The sequence below is a fragment of the Neodiprion pinetum genome, chromosome 6, assembly GCF_021155775.2.
Source record: "Neodiprion pinetum isolate iyNeoPine1 chromosome 6, iyNeoPine1.2, whole genome shotgun sequence".
Lineage (NCBI taxonomy): Eukaryota > Metazoa > Arthropoda > Insecta > Hymenoptera > Diprionidae > Neodiprion > Neodiprion pinetum.
In genome coordinates this window covers 20,418,686-20,432,697 of record NC_060237.1, presented here as the reverse complement: position 1 = coordinate 20,432,697, position 14,012 = coordinate 20,418,686, and the positions used below count along the sequence as shown (strand labels likewise).

The 14,012-nt window shown below is 34.9% G+C and overlaps 2 protein-coding genes across 3 annotated transcripts; one reads left to right on the top strand and one right to left on the bottom strand.

Annotated features, from left to right (window-relative positions):
• Window positions 1-1,047: 1,047 nt before the first annotated feature.
• Window positions 1,048-6,703, bottom strand: pygo (pygopus family PHD finger). Its single transcript, XM_046631802.2, has 5 exons — window positions 6,416-6,703; window positions 4,884-5,181; window positions 3,070-4,077; window positions 2,730-2,875; window positions 1,048-2,472 (listed from the first exon to the last, which is right to left on the bottom strand). Exons 2-5 carry the CDS (start codon window positions 5,097-5,099, stop codon window positions 2,352-2,354), a joined length of 1,491 nt encoding a protein of 496 aa, XP_046487758.1. The 5' UTR covers window positions 5,100-5,181; window positions 6,416-6,703; the 3' UTR covers window positions 1,048-2,351.
• Window positions 6,704-7,141: 438 nt separating this feature from the next.
• Mat89Ba (nucleolar protein 6 Mat89Ba) lies at window positions 7,142-13,642 on the top strand. 2 transcript variants are annotated; one of them, XM_046631660.2, is made up of 13 exons: window positions 7,144-7,213; window positions 7,340-7,546; window positions 7,844-8,386; window positions 8,481-8,961; window positions 9,375-9,656; window positions 9,780-10,053; window positions 10,250-10,544; window positions 10,609-10,833; window positions 10,972-11,409; window positions 11,520-11,683; window positions 11,859-12,112; window positions 12,201-12,610; window positions 13,337-13,642. In XM_046631660.2, the coding sequence occupies exons 3-13, from the start codon at window positions 7,856-7,858 to the stop codon at window positions 13,580-13,582; spliced, it is 3,600 nt and encodes a 1,199-aa protein (XP_046487616.1). In that variant the 5' UTR covers window positions 7,144-7,213; window positions 7,340-7,546; window positions 7,844-7,855; the 3' UTR covers window positions 13,583-13,642. The 2 variants fall into 2 exon arrangements, with proteins under 2 accessions (XP_046487615.1, XP_046487616.1); XM_046631659.2 differs by having other exon boundaries at window positions 7,142-7,546.
• Window positions 13,643-14,012: the final 370 nt, after the last annotated feature.

The window sequence follows — 14,012 nt, the reverse complement described above, 5'->3', positions numbered from 1 at the left end:
TTTGGTTATCACTTCGATTCAAAGTAGGTCAAACTTGAAAACCTTGCAATAGTATAAATTTACCATCTAAGTAATATCCGTCGTCTTCTAATTAAATTATAATTTGACAAGTCATGGAGTGTAAAAATATTGGAACCTAATAAGATAACCAATTATCATTTCACAATGACATTTTTTCTCAATTCCTGAATTGATTGTATACTTCCTGAAGAAATTACCTATCAAATTAGCAAATGAGATACAAAAGTTGACAGTATCTGTATGACTAATTTCTTTCCAATCAATACTTGAAACATGTCTATCGGTGATAAGTTAACGCATATAATTCATATACAAACAAGTTTATAACAAGGACTGAGTCTTCGGATTCTATGCAATAAAAACGTAATTGTCAATAAAGTACTTGGCGATCTTTCGTAATTTTGAATTTGTCAAATTGATTCTGTTAATGACAAGTCAGTATTCTAGAACAAATAACAACTCGTAGTGAAAATCATTGAAGACGAATTGAATTAGAAACGAGTTACGTCGACATTTGAATGCGCCGTCTAATGGCATTCGAATAGAAAAAATTCAATAGTTTAGTTGATACAAGTATATTGCCTGAAAGGACTAACGTGAGAATTATATTGAAATGGATTAAATTTTCCGTTGGATAAATTGAGAATAAACCACCAGACAAAAGTGTGTTTAGCAACAATATTCTATTCGTTGTAAAACTAGTATGAGCATTATGCAAAATAGGATTCTGTGGTACGCAATTAAGATTAATTGAAATATGCATGTAAAATAGGTCCTTAATGTTAAAACGATAAATGGCTATGTTTTATATATATATATACATATATATATATATATATATATATATATATATATATATATATATATATATATATATATATATATATATATATATATATAGATGTATATATATATATACACACACACATAATACAAATTTATACAATCTGTGGACAAATTAATTTCATATTAGCTGCCGACGGAATATTAATTTTCTTCTTAAGCAAATCAAGTAATACTCAGTCGTCATTTGTATTTATTTATTACACCAGTATGAAAGAGCCCTAAATACTGAGCAAACACAACAACCATGCATAACTTCTTGACTCATATTTTTGCCAATTCTTATGAAGAACTAAAATTCAGGTTTTTATCGTTAGTCAGTTTAGCATAAAAGACATAAATCTACCAATATTATTTAGATTGCGTTTTAGATATAAAATAAATATACCTATGTATGTTTAAAGTTATGACTCAATAAAATCATTTTTGTCGTGTGGCAAGAACTTCATGATCAAATATTTTTAGTTACTAGATCTTTTTTTAATTTATTTGCCCAATATTTTCACTTTTCAGTAGCTTCATTACAGAAATAAAAAGAAAAGAAAAACAATCGAACCAAAAAATAGAAATCGCTGTACATTTGATATATTCCAATTTTGACTGAATTTATATACGGATGGTTGTTGTATGTGCAAATTTTTTTTTTACAAAGTTAGAGTATACAACAACAAAATTTGACGAGCAAAGCCAACGATATCTCATGCGAGTCTCAGTGATTAATATGATGATTTTAGGCAATAATTTGTCTATAGCACATCCAATAAAGTAGGAAGCAAAGATCACGCTTCACAGACATACATTCCAAACAACCATTCACACATTTTCATACATTTACCATTTTATTAATCCATTTTTTTTCCTTTTGTTTCTTTTTTTTTTAATTTTATTCTCTTATTCTCTAATTTTTTTTTTTACGCATCTAGCAATAAGTTCCATCGGGTTTCTAGAGGGTCAAAGATTTCGTCCCCAAATTAGTGTACATCTGCCGTATTAAAACAAAAACATTTTTTTTTCCTTCGCCTTTTTGGAGTAAAGGCTGGCAGAAAAAAAGGTAAAATAAAAAATATCACGTGTCACGCGCGCTATTGTTCACTTTTCACAAATTATAGACTACTTTTTATATTTTTCATTTTTATTTCCATTTTTAACACTTCTTTTCACTTTCCACTGATTAAACTTTCAAAGATAAACTGACTCTTCGGGGGTAGTTTTTATGCAGTCGAATGTAGACTCGTTCACTGACGACATACATTATATCTTTATATTTTAATTAGCTAATTTCTGAACAAGTTATCTTTCACTTTTCGGCCGATTCAATACTCAGTGGTATCGAAACTTTTAAACGCCACTATTTCATGTATATCACGAACTCGATTCACAATGATAATCTAATTTCTCAACAAGTTAAAACTAGAAAGTTATTAACAAACAGGGTGGCAGGGTGTAAACATTAACAAAGTGTTCTGTATGTAATTGGGGAGGAGGTGTTATGGCTTGATTTTGACGAGAGGTATATTTTTCGTGTGTAAGCACTTGTCGCAAACCCACTCTGCGTAAACTTCTGCTGTTAGCAACTGATATGCTGCTTCTGAGAGACCCGTGCAGCCTCTGCAATATTTTTTTGTCAAAAGTTATATTTTAAAACAGTTTACTTTTATTTGCTAATCATTAATTAAATCCTGACAGTTACTTCCAATTTAAACAACACATGTAGTCAAGTTTTATTCATCCTATTGCTCTTACTTTTATACCTACATTTATCAATTAACATATACAAATGTTTTAAGTATAGAAAAAGGATTGCTGCTTACAACTCATCTGGAATGTAAAACATTTTTTCATGCAGGGTAATCATCGAAACTTACCTATGGAACCAGAAATTACATCCAGATTCACAAGGGATAGCTTGATCGTTGTCGTGTACTTCTTTATGGCAAACTCCGCACGGGTATATAGGAGGTGCATTTGGATTTTGCGGATTGAACACCATTGGTTGGTCGGCTGGGTAAATCTGCAAGAAAAAGATGTTATTAGAAACAATTATAACTAAATATTCTGATGATTATTATTTCAGCACAATAGAAAGGTGATTTAACAATCTGATATTGCAAGTACCAACATCTAAGAACCAGTTTATCTCTGTTTAAATAATAGACCCAGATAACTGTTAAAAACAAATTCCACAACGAACTTTTCCACATTTACCTTTCCCGCAGAAACAGGCATAGGTTTTGTGCCCATTCCTGGAGGTCCTTGGAATCCATGAGGAGGCATAGGCCCCGCCATACTCATGGGATGCCCCATGGGTGGCCCACCGCCCATATTTCCTCCCATAGGTCCCATTGGTCCACCCATGTGCCCCATTTGGTTATGATGACTCATATTCATATTGGACATGTTGTTCATCTGCGGCGCTCCCATGTTCATGTTATTCATTTGATTAGGACCACCCATATTCATGTTGTTAGGGCCTATTGATCCCATTGTATTGATGGGTCCGTTCATCGGCCTTCCCAAGTTATTGGGATTTGCACCCATGTGCTGTGGATGTGACTGAGGTCCGTTATGTCCCAGGGGACTGTTAACATTATTCATAGGAGGTCTGTTCAACGGGCTATTAGGCGGCAAGTGACTGTTCATATTATTCATATTCATCGGCCCGTTTGACATGTGGTTGGGCCCTCCCATGTTGTTCATTGGAGATCCAAGAGGGCCGCCCATAGGGCTACCCATACTGTGCCCCATATTGTTCATTGGACTTCCCATCGGGCCGCTGTTCATACTGTTCATAGGACTCCCCATTGGCGGACCGCTAAGTTGGGAATTTCCCATGTGAGCAATGTTCATGTGATTGTTCATGCTGTTCATTGGGCCTGGTCCCATGTTATTCATGGGACTCATACCCCCCATCGGAGCATGGTTCATCGGCGACATTCCACCCATGTGGTTCATATGATTACCCATCGGGGAATTGCCCATCGGGCTCATTCCGCCCATGTTGTGTTGCATCATGGGGCTCATACCACCCATTGAAGCTAAAGGACTCATCCCTCTCATCGGTGGCCCACCCATGTGATGCGGATGATGAGGATGCATGTGAGGTGGACCCCCATGCATCATTGCATTGGGTGTGCTCTGTGGTGGTGTATCGTCAAATGGATTGCTTGCGACTATTGTATCACCATATCCAGTTAAAGGTGGTGGTAAGAGATCCTGTAATAAGCACATAATAAAGTAATGCATTAGCGTTTCAAACTATAAGGTTGTATAACATTATCCTTAAGATTTCACAATTTGTCTATATTCACTTTCAAACCTAGACTTGATTTTCACAAGGTTGATAACGTCAGTGTAAGAAAACAACAAATCGAAACCACTTTTTTGCAGCCTGTAAAAATATTTTACTCAACTTGCGTGGTTTAAAGTTTAGTACATTTTTAACAATTTTATAATTGCATAATGGTAATTCGTGCTGAAAATGCTCTGTTACGTTAACATTCAGAACTTGATCCTCGGAAATTTTCTGGGATTTTTCATAAAGTACTTACTTTTAATAGTTTAAATTGCAAAGAACTTCCAACATAAGTTTTAATGGGTTCATAATAATACTTCGTCTTGAATTAAACGTATTTTAACTAAGACCAGCGTTATCAATACATAGAATATTGCTCTGTATTCTGCGTTGATTTCTTAAATACTTGTTCAGGTTTTATTGTGAAGTGATACAAATTCATAAACATCGCGTGCTATCAGTAATAAAAAAAAAAAAGATGTTGATGTGTAGGAATACAAAATCAGAGACTAACTATGGTGAAAATTACATGAATTACATGAATATAATTCAACAATATTACCAGAACGTCTGGGGACACTGCATAGTTTGAACGGAATTCATTCAATTCACCATTCCCTATTTCTTGTTTATCTATTATTTTCATAAATACTTCATAGACGAGTAGTTTCAGGTGCAGTTTTAAACTAAGTGTAGCAGAGGCACTGAAAGATGTTTTTCAACGAACCTGTACGCTGGGCGGTGGCTGTGGCGGAGGTTGCGAAACGTTGGAATTGGTCCGCCGTTTCTTCTTGGGGTTTCCTCCAGACGGCGGAGGGGGTGGTGGATGGGGATGGGGAGGGGGTTCAGGATGGGGGGCGTTGTTCCCGAGCCCAACCCCCATTCCCATCCCCCCCAGTGGCATCCTTGCGTAGGGTGGCATGTCTGTGATATTATGGCTCATCTCCTTCGTTCGCTTCCCTTATTTTACCATGCCTTATGCTATGCACTATACCTTTTTATATTGGTCTGTGCTTTCAGTTTTGCTAAGAAGAGAAAAAATACAGATATTAAAACTTTGAGCCATCGTAATAAATGATGTGTATTCACCGTTCGTAGCTAATGTTAGAAAATTCATTTAGTCCACTGACATAGCTCTAAATTTTATTAAAATGTAGCATCTTTGAGGATTCCAATATATACTTTTTACTTTTATTTTGCTCAGTTCACACTGGCTTTACTGATATTTGCATAAAAAAAAAGAAGAAAAAAACATCACAAAATACTATATTCATTAGGTTTAAAATCATGTAGTCAGTTGTACAACTCGATGCTAATGTAATATTTACTTTAGTGGAAAGTTCTTAACAAGGCCTTCTCTTCTTGAGCTACACCAAGCATAAGAAACTTATATATCAATGTTTACAAAACAAAAAATTAAAAATAAAATGCGATTAATGAAATCAGCTTGTCAGTAAAAATAAAAAAATTTTGTCCTCATCCGCATGTTTTGCCAAGTATTTGAGGATATAATTTACGGATAAATCAACCATTTCATATCATTTACATTAGCGTTTCAGTTGTATTATGAACTTAAATTAAATTAACGGTACATATTCTGTGTTAGTGAGCGATGCTATCTTGAATATCAATAATTTTATAGAATGTAAACATACCATCAACAGTGTTATGCTGCAGTATGGTAACTTATACAATTCTTAGGATAACTGATGTAAAAAAAGAAATAAAATTTTCATTAAATCTCCCGTGTATGTCAAATGTCTCAGCAAGATCTGGTAAAAAGTTACGATATTGAGAATGCTTTCTATTATTAGCTTGGAGGTGTAAATATAGTGTTGAAAATCACATTGAAGAAATTATTGTTGAAAGATGAGAACATATACCGACACAATTACACCATATGAGTTTTTTGGAAATATACATATAAATGAACAAAAATATTTAGCATTATCTTGATACCGGGGTTCCACAGATAAGTATATTATTGAACTCGTATCTGCAATACCAAAGATTTGATTCTGTGAAGGAAAATGTGGAAATTTAAGGAGAACATGTTTCTAAAAATGATTTTCCGAATAAATGGAGTCGGGTTGTGAACGAAGTAACGAAATAGGATCCAACAACCAGAGTTATTCTCTGGGAGCAGCCAACCTAACCTACACATTTTTATACCGCTGATGAATAAATTATCAATTATTTGGATTCATTTTGGCGATAATGAAATGGGATTAAAAAATAAAACTCGGTGATACGACTTACTATAACATTATAATCAGCATGTAACGTCAGTGTACATCATTTGTCTATTTTTTGGGGAAGGAACCACAAAGTGAATTGTATCGTGCTATCCCACCAGCCTTATAAAATATACTCAAACACCACCGTCCAATGTGGCATTTATGCAATCACATATTTGTTCGAACCATAAAATACTCCACGTTCACTTCGTCTCATCGAGATAATCAACACGGAATCGGTATTTAGTGAAAAGGTTTCTCGTGAGAATGCACGCCAGCACTTCAAGTCGCCATTGTTGCGTTGTGTATGTGTGTGCGTGAACTTCTGGTGTGTTGGGTCTTGGCTGCCATTTGTAGATGTCGCTGCGACGCGCATTCCTTGATTCCTTCTAAAAAAAACACCTTTATTTGAACGCGGCTCTTCTCAAGACATTATGTTCCATCTCAATGGACCTTTTTTTTAGTCTAAAGCAGAAGTCGCGAGGTTCCTCGCTCACCGCCGCCTCAAATTCGATACCAATAACCATTTCAATCGCTACATAACTAAGGATGGTATTCTTTCGAATTGAGATTTTTAGCGAGAAGTTGAATTCGATTGGAGATAAATATTTATGTGCTTTAAAAAACATGGCGTTTAAAAGCCATATCCGTTCTCTTTTTAAATTCTTTTTTTTTCTCTTCCCCCTTTTTTTTCCTTCTCGATTCCCGCTCATACTCGATGCCTCAAGTCAACCTGTGACCGGCGTTGATGCGGGGAATGAGGAACGCCAGCAGCAAACCACGATAATATACAAACGAGAGCAAACGGCGACCTATGTCGGTACACGGCCTGTTTTTTAATACATTAAAATGCATAGTCAAACAATTCCATCTTACGTGCATGCGATTGAAAATGAATGTCTCACAATTAATAAATAAAGTTTATGGTTGCCCGCTCAATTCCTAGCATAGTACGAGCGCACACATGCGAATCAGATGTTCACGCGTGAATCGACCCATCGTGCTCACTACCGTAGTTGAAGTTACCACGTGTTTTTACGGCTACGAGCGATGTTTCACCGAAATTTAATTTATAAGAAGACTTAACCATCGGATTGTCAATCAAGGAAACCCTTGAAGACGAGTGCAGAAAATTTGAACCCAAAAGTTACAGGTGACCACAGTTTATGCCTTTACATTTTAATACAGACAGGATATGTCAACCTAACCTCAATGTCAATGTTTACTCCAGCTTGTGAACAATTATTGTTTTCGTGTCATTTGTACACTCTATTTTGTTTGTTGTAGAGGATTAGTTATTTTTTGCGAATTTCGCAGTTACGCGTTCCTGTTGTATCTCCCAATTCAGAAAACTCAGTTTAATCAGCGACTTGCTGTCAGAGTGCATCAATTTATCTCCATGAGTTAATACTTATGATAAATTTAAATTGTATTAATGATTATTGTTTAGGAAATATTAAATATGAATCGGAATTCAAAGCCCGACGATATCGAGTTTGACTCGATGATAGAAAATGGGACAGATGAGGAATCTGATTCCGAAACTGAAATCAGTATAGCAAAAAGTTCATCTAGATCGAATAAAATAAATGAAAATCTTGAGGCTCATGAAGTCGATTTTTCTGAGCCAGACGATAATGATTATGACTCTTTGATTGAAAATGGCACCGATGAATCTGAGTCAGAAATTGATATCAGCGAGCCAAAGAATTTAACGAAAGTGAATAAAAGAAAGATAACTGATGATCACGATGTTACGGCGCCAAAGAAGAAAGGGAAAATCGATAAGGAGCTTTATAAGCCACCCACGGTTGAAGAATTAAACCAACTAAGAGAAACAGAAAATTTGTTTCATTCAAATCTGTTCAGATTACAAATAGAAGAAATGCTGCAACAAGTTAAAGTTAAAGATAAATACAAAAAGTTATTCAGTGCTTGGTTCGAAGATTTTCAACAGTGCATCAATCAAATCGAAGAAACAAGTGAATTTAAGGTACATAAATTTATTAATATAAAACGTTGACTATTTATTATTATGTTGGTAGTTTTCATTAAATGGTAAATGAATAATACATGTTTATTTACAGCTGTCTGACAAAAAGTCTCTGAGGAGTCTAAACATTGAGGTTCCAGTTGACTGCGTGTCAAAAAGCACAAAAGGATTTTACAAATTCCTTAAACCATCCAAAATTAGTGTTGTTGGATCCTATGCAATAGATTGCTGTATTGGTCCAAACTTTACCGTCGACGTGGCTGTCGAAATGCCAGCAAAACTCTTCCAGAAACACGATTACCAGAATCATAGATATTTCCGTAAACGTGCCATATATCTATCATATATTGCCGCAAACATTGGTGAGGACCTTGTGGAGAGCAAAAAATTTACTAACCTGGGTGACACTTACAAGCCAATTTTGAAGATCGTTCCTACTGGAAAATTGAGCAAACGTGTCACTGTACATCTCCATGTAGTCGCTCAAGAAGGGTCTTTCAAACTTAATAGATTTTTACCAGAAAAAAACAGCGTCAGAACTGGCTGGTATTTTGGTGAAGATCATCCCGAAGATGGTAGGCAATGTCAATCTTATTGGATTAATTATATTAATTGAGATTCTTCTTCATCGCATACCAGAACTATCTCAGAATATCTCTAAATGTAACGTCATTTATTAGCTCTATGGCAAATACGTGTTGGGATTTTGACAGCAGTCACGAAATAAAATGATCAAGTTACAGTGATTCAAAATTTGGAAAAGAGACCGGTTTGGATCAACTCGAAACATTATTAGCAAAGATGATAAACAAGTCAGTTTTCAAAATTGATTGTTCCTTTGCACAGGATTGCACGTGTTAAATGGAATAGATATTGTTTAACAAATGATTGAACTGCACATCAACAATTTTATTTCATGTCCTATGATTGAAAATAATTGAATATTAGAATATGTATCATGCCGAGACCTTCTTCATACATTTTCTAGATTCTGCGATTCCGACACCACATTACAATAGTTCTGTTCTGCACGACTTAACGATGTCTCAAAATAATTCTCGTATTATTAAAACTATATCGGAATACCCAGCTTTGAGGGATGGAATATTATTATTGAAAATATGGCTTCATCAACGACAATTAGGTAGAGGCTATGGTTCGTTTACTGGACATGTATTAACAATGTACGTTATTCATCTGATGAAAATCAGGCAAATCAACAACATTATGAGCAGCTATCAAGTGATCAGAAATGTTTGGAATTCTTTAGGTAATGTATTTATCAAAATAATAAATATCATTCAAATAAATTGTTGCTGAAAGTATTGCTCAGATTATTGTTACTACTAACATATAGTGCCTAATATAAATTTTCCTCCTTTTTTTTCACCAGCACTAAGTAATTGGTGTGAATCTGGCATAACTTTATGTCAAAATGATAACAGCGAACCATCTGTATCCGAGTATCGCAATCACTATGATTGCGTTTTTATCGATACATCGGGATATCATAATTTGGTGGCAAATATGAACAGGACAACTTTCGAGTGGATAAAAAGACAGGCAGAACTTGCCGTCAAATGTCTGGATAATGTGCAAATCAATAGCTTTCAAACTTTGTTTATGACAGCGGTGCCATTTCATAGAGGGTTTGATCACACTATATGGTAAACACAATTGGTAATTGCTAACTAGAAGAGAATTGCTATCCTAATCGTTGTTTTGATGACAACTTAACACTATGAATTACTGGCATTATTTGAAATGAATTTTTATCACTCAATTATTTTTTCAATCCTTTATTAATCATTGTTACTGCTACCAAACAACAACCTATATTGAAATAAATAACAAATTTTTCAGTTTTCATGATACAAACGCCATATTACAATTGGTAGAAAAATTGTCACCTAGAGCAGCAAGGCTGGATTATGATTCCAACACCTGGGCTCAAGCGGTAAAACTGCTTGTCTCCACCTTTCAGCGTGGCATGAACAAAAGAGTATCCCAAATCGGAGTCATTCTCGGAGAATCTGAAGAATGGGAAATTACTGATCCAGCCCCAAAGGGTTTAAGGAAAATTTACATTGGATTCGAGCTTAATCCAGAATTCTGCTTTAGCATTGTCGATAAAGGACCTCAGGCAAATTTACCAGAGGTAATAAACAGAAATGTGTTATTTAAGTGTGATCACTCTTAATACTCAACATTTGCAAATATAGGCTGAAGAGTTCAGAAAATTTTGGGGAAAAAAATCAGAGCTCCGCCGATTTCAAGACGGTTCTATCTGTGAAGCAATTGTTTGGGGAGAGGGCAAAACCTTGGCGGAAAAGAGATCTTTATGCAAGAGAATCATTATTTATTTATTGGAGAACAAGTTTTCCATTGCTCAAGACAAATTTTTATACATCTCAGACCAAATGGAAGAATTATTAAAATTGAAAAAGGTAATTACCATTGATTGCTCTAACACTTGTAACCATTGTTTAATCGATAGTTAACGGATGTAATGAAGTTGTTTATTTGAAAAATTCAAATTTGTTTCTTTGTTTTACCAATTTATTTACATTAAATTTCATATTCAGATAAAAGTTACCAATTTCGCATATGGTACTGGAGAAGAGGCGACGATCCAAATGCTAAATATTTTTAATGAATTAGAAAAAGAGCTTACATCATTATCTGATCTTCCACTGACTGTGACTGGAGTTCAGGGTTGTAGCGCAGTGTTTAGGTATACCGAGGTTTTTCCCCCATTAGCAACCATATACCGTAGTGGTACGAAAATAACAAAGGAAGGTAAAAATTGCCTGTTACTGAGGGAAAAGAATTTAGGTATGGCACCTAGATACGTTCTACCTATCGAGGCAGTTATACATTTATCCCTGAGTGGAAAGTGGCCAGAAGACCTCGAAGCTATAAGAAAAATTAAAGCTGCCTTTCACATACAGATTGCAGCAGGCTTGCGAAAACAGTATAATTTAAAAGCACAGGGTGGATTAAATTATATTGATGTGATGAAGGTACGATACTTCAATGTATTTTTTTTTCCATTAAATAATGGAAATCTTTACCATGTGCAGATGAACTTATTTGTTTCAAAGTTTAGTTTTAAATGTGTAAAAATTTTTAGGGCGGTTTCGTTTTTCGACTTACCGTAGCACATCAGAAAGAAATTGTGCTACTCAAGCAGCAAATTGGAGATGATGGTGTAATAAGGTACAGGGATAACGAAGAGTCGATTGAACTAGAAAAGAAATTATTCCACTTGCCGAAATTGACGAGTGCTCTTCATGGGTATGTTTCCAGTTACTGTAAACCTTAAGTGAGCTCAAATAGAAGTTAATCATCTTAAACCGTAGTGACAATGAACAAAGACTTAAGCATGTTAAACATATTTATTTTGCAGTATTGAACATTCGCTGATTATGATATTTTCCAAATATGTACTGATGTATCAAATTTTCCACAGGCTCCATTCCCAAGTACCGTCTTTTGGTCCTGCTTGTTGCCTTGCAAAACGCTGGCTGCGAGCACATCTTCTTGATGATTCGCATATACCAGATGTTATTGTTGAACTACTTTTTGCTGCGATGTATTTGGCACCAGAGCCTTACTCTCCGACGCAAACACCTCAGGTGGCATTTCTAAGATTCTTAGAACTGCTTGTTAAAAGTTATTGGAACACTGAACCTATCATCGTTAACTTTAACAACGAAATGACTAGTAAGAATAATTTTATCACTTTATTCAACTTCTCTGAAACTTCTGCTTGGGTTCGTATCCTCATAATGTTTGTTATTATTATTTTCAGGACAAGAAATTGTAGAAATTGAGAGTTATTTTAATACCAATCGAAGCATGCTTCCATCACTTTTCATATCAACTCCATATGATAAAAAAAATTCGTTATGGACAAGAAAGAAGCCATCTTTAGTTATTCTCAAACGTATAACGACACTTGCTCGTGCATCCTTGAAAATCATAGAGAAACAAATCTACGATGGTGACATCTTGAATCACAGGCTTATATTTAAAGCTCCAATGACTGAATATGATTTTCTTATCAATCTGAGACCTTTTTTAAATCCCAGAAGATTACAGGATATTAACTTGAACGATGATCACCCTATGGTAGAATGGCATCCACACAAATCACATTCTATGGCCAAAATTCCTGTAGTTGACTTTAATCCTGTTCAAATATATCTGCAAGAACTCAGAGTAAGTTTTTACAATTGATAAACCATTAATTCTTCTCTGCTTTTCAACTGTGCAGAAAATATGTACTTAGTACTGAGTTAGCTTAGCAATATTTCCATGTTCTTTCTATAGCACCACAAATATACAAACATACAGAATGTTGAGGCATGTCGAACCTCTTTGTAACATCAATAAATGTCCTTGGACATTTATCAAATATAGATACACTCATTTTTGTTGAAGCACGTAACATGCATGTTATTTTTCTTATATGGTCAGTTGTCAAGCTCGATAACAGCAAACATCTTATCTTTAACATTTTATCTTTGTCATTTTTCTAATATTGCATGGTAAACAAACACTATTTGCCGTTAATGGTTCAACGTTCCAATGATTCAATGGTTCCTTTGCGAGTTACTCAATATGTCAAGTTTCTAGGATAAAGTAATGCATCATGATACTGTTTCACATAATTATTATATTTCGATTCTTATCATGCTCAGTCAAATACGACGATGGGCGCATATTGTTGAACCGGATAAATTGCTGGTATTAAATTAATCAGTTCAGGTATTTCACTATTATCATTGTTGTGCACTTCCCGAGCAAATAACATTCTGATTTCTACCTGTTTATCTCCATGTTTCGTGTTATCTTATTGTCTCATTGATATGTTTCAAGTTATCATCACATTTTCCACATTAATGAATGGTCATTCTTATCGATGCTTCATAATCTGTTTACCAGGAAAACTATGAAGAATATGCACTGTTTTTTCACGACACGTTTGGTGGTCACGTAATAGGAGTTCTCATAAAACCCAGTGCCTTAGAGCCAAAGGAGTTCAAGGTGTCCAATGTCAACTGTCGAAAAGTTAATGATGATGGCAAGTTGGTATTGAATGTTTCTGCGATGTTGGAGGACTTCTATGTATTAGGCAAGGGCTTGGTTCGCAGTATTGACACTCAATCCAAAAAAGATTACCTCTGTTGAGCTATGAAAATCTGTAACATGTTATTTTGTATAATAAAATAGTGATTGGACTTATCGAAATCTGTATTATTATTCAAAATTTATATCTTAGAATTAAGTTTCATTTTGGCTAGAAATTCTTGCTTGCAGAATCAGACACATTTTGGTTTGTAAGCCAGTTCTTCAATTTGTATATCACAAAAGTTGAAAGGATTTTACTGTGCAAATGTATTCCAAAATTACTGTTGCTGCCAATGGCTTTGAACCAGCTTGAACTCTCATGCACGAATTCATTTGCTGTAACCAATTATCGTATTTAGGCTGACATTTGAGATATGACAACATTCAGGGGTGCCGATTTATTTCTACGTATTGTATTGACAATGTGAGAAATAAGTAAAAACTCTTGATAGTATATCTGAATCCCGAGTGAAAAACAGTAAAACTTATC